At 47.5% G+C, this 2736-nt stretch overlaps 1 protein-coding gene across 1 annotated transcript in view; it reads right to left on the reverse strand.

Annotated features, from left to right (window-relative positions):
* The window catches only part of LOC107299699 (ectopic P granules protein 5 homolog), a gene marked incomplete at its 3' end in the record, with an annotated part of 32296 nt that overhangs the window by 12065 nt on the left and 17495 nt on the right, over positions 1-2736 (reverse strand). Inside the window, exon 7 of the mRNA XM_015829044.1 lies at positions 556-731. Coding sequence (XP_015684530.1) covers positions 556-731 — 176 coding nt within the window. The remainder of the gene's footprint in view (positions 1-555; positions 732-2736) is intronic.

The following is a 2736-nucleotide window of genomic DNA, read 5'->3' on the forward strand; positions in this document are numbered from 1 at the left end:
GAAAGAAGGGGAATGAAAGGGTGAAAGGGGAAGGAAAGAAGGAAGGGAGGGAGGGAGGAAAGAATGAAAGAGGGAGAAGAGGGAGGGACGGAGGAAGGGAAGAAGGAAAGGAGTGAAAGAAGGGGAAGGAAGGGGTGAAAGGGATAAGTAAGTAAGTAAGTAAGTAAGTAAGTAAGGAAGGAAGGAAGGAAGGAAGGAAGGAAAGACAGGAGGAAGGAAGGAAGGAGTGAAAGAAGGACAAGAGCGAGGGAGGGGGGAGGAGGAGGAAGGAGGGAGGAAGATCTTCAGACCTTCAGTAAAATCAGGCATCCTCCCGTCCCTCTGATTTTCTACTCGGCTCCTCTTTCCAAGCACCCTTTTCCACCACCACCAAGCCTTGCTGGACTGGTTTTTCCCCCCTATATTCCAGGGACGGGTCCCCAAACAAAAGAGATTAGAAAAGGGCCTGGGAGGATCGGCAGAAGCGAGAACGAAGCCGGGATCTTAAGAGAGCCCCCCCCCCATTCCTTCCTCCCCACCTTCCCCCTGTCCTGGCCAGCCGGGGGGAGCAGCTACCTTAAAGAATTTCTCCATCAGGTGCTGATCCGGGTGAACCTCCTTCCAAGGCAGGCGGCCCAGCTCCGTGTGGAAGAGGTGCAGGACGTGCTCCGGCATTTTGGGCGCCGTGTACGACTCGCTGTAGTGCATGACGAGGAGCCAGAGGACTCCCGGGTCGCTGGGAAGCACCTTGTCTAATAAAAGAGAGATTTTGTTTAAAAAAGAGAGAGAGAACGAACAGGAACAAGCGAAAGCAGCCTTGGAGGAATCTAAAGGCACACACACACACACACAAAATCACAAGAAGGCCCCTCCGAATACGACAACGGGTCTTTCTGAACCCTCTCCGTATTGAGGGAAGGAGACTTAAGAGATGGTGGGGATGGTGGGACCTTAATAGTAGTAGTAGTAATAATAATAATAATAATAATAATAATAATAATAATAATAATAATAATAATAATAGTAGTGATGATGATGATGATGATGATAATAATAATAGTGATGATGATGATGATGATAATGATAATGATAATAATAATAATAATAATAATAATAATAATAATAAAGTTGGAAGGGATCTTGGAGGTCATCTAATCCAACCCCCTGCTCAGGCAGGAGACCCTATACCATTTCAGACAAGTGTCTGTCCAGTCTCTTCTTAAAAACTTCCAGTGTTGGAGCATTCATAGCTTCTGGAGGCAGGTTGTTAATAATAATAATAATAATAATGTTGGAAGGGATCTTGGAGGTCATCTAGTCCAACCCCCTGCTCGGGCAGGAGATCCTATACCATTTCAGACAAAGGGCTGTCCAGTCTCTTCTTAAAAACTTCCAGTGTTGGAGCATTCACCGCTTCTGGAGGCAGGTAGTTCCACTGGTTAATTGTTCTAACTGTCAGGAAGTTTCTCCTTATTTCTAGGTTGCTTCTCTCCTTGCTTAGTTTCCATCCGTTGCTTCTCATCCTGCCTTCAGGATCCTTGGAGAGTAGCTTGACTCCCTCTTCTTTGGGGCATCTCCTGAGATACTGGAAGGCTGCTATCCTGTCCCCCCTCGTCCTTCTCTTCCTTAAACTAGACATCCCCAATTCCAGCAACCGTTCCTTTTATGTTTCAGCCTCCAGTCCCCTGATCATCTTTGTTGCTCTTCTCTGTACTCTTTCTAGAGTCTCAACATCTTTTTTACATCGTGGTGACCAAAGCTGCATGCAGTATTCCAAGTGTGGCCTTACCAAGGCCTTGTAAAGTGGTATTAACCCTTCAGGTGATCTTGATTCTCTCCCTCTGTTAATGCAGCCCAGCACTGTGTTGGCTTTTTTTGGCAGCTGCAGCACACGGCTGGCTCATATCTAAGTGATTGTCCACTAGGACTCCGAGGTCCCTCTCACAGTTACTACTATTGAGCCAGGTAGCCCCTATACTATACTTCACCCAGAACTTCCCTGAAAGACCTCACCAGGTGGGAATTTGGGGAGGTGTCGTCCTGCTACTTCCAGGTTGGAAAGGCTAAATTAGAGGGGATAATCAATAAGAGGAGAATATTTCTGATTTAGGTTTGAACTGTGGGGGTCCTTGGTGCCCTCCGAGTTTAGTGGGCTTTTTTTTTTCTTGGCAGACGTTTCATCACCAAACTAGGTAACCTCATCAGAGCTAAGACTCAACTAGCACTGATGATGTTACCTAGTTTGGTAATGAAAGATCTTCAAGAAAGCAATCGGGTTCAGAGAGCAGTGAGGACCCCACAGTCTTCTTCCTCCCCTCCTCCTTTCCCCCCTCTTCCTCCTTTTCTCCCCTCCCTCCTTCTCTCCCTTTTAGCACTGATGATGTTACCTAGTTTGGCAATGAAACGTCTGCAAGAAAGCAATCAGGTTCCAAGAGCATCAAACACCCCACATCCTCTTCCTCAACTCCTCCTCTCCCCCTCTTCCTCTCTCCCCTCAATCCTTCCTCTCCTCTCCTCTCCTCTCCTCTCATTCCTCCTCCTCTCCCCCACAATCCTCCTCTTCCTCCTCCTCCCTCCCTTCCTTCTAGCACTGATGATGTTACCTAGTTTGGCAATGAAATGTCTCCAAGAAAGCAATCAAGTTCAGAGACCACCGAGGACCCCACAATCCTCTTTCTGCCCTTCTTCTCTCCCCCTCTTCCTCTTCCTCTCCCCTCCCTCCCTCTCTCCCTCCTAGCACTGATGATGTTACCTAGT

Source organism: Protobothrops mucrosquamatus, unplaced genomic scaffold, assembly GCF_001527695.2.
Source record: "Protobothrops mucrosquamatus isolate PMUCROS unplaced genomic scaffold, P.Mucros_1.0 scaffold5299, whole genome shotgun sequence".
In the NCBI taxonomy this organism is placed as follows: domain Eukaryota; kingdom Metazoa; phylum Chordata; class Lepidosauria; order Squamata; family Viperidae; genus Protobothrops; species Protobothrops mucrosquamatus.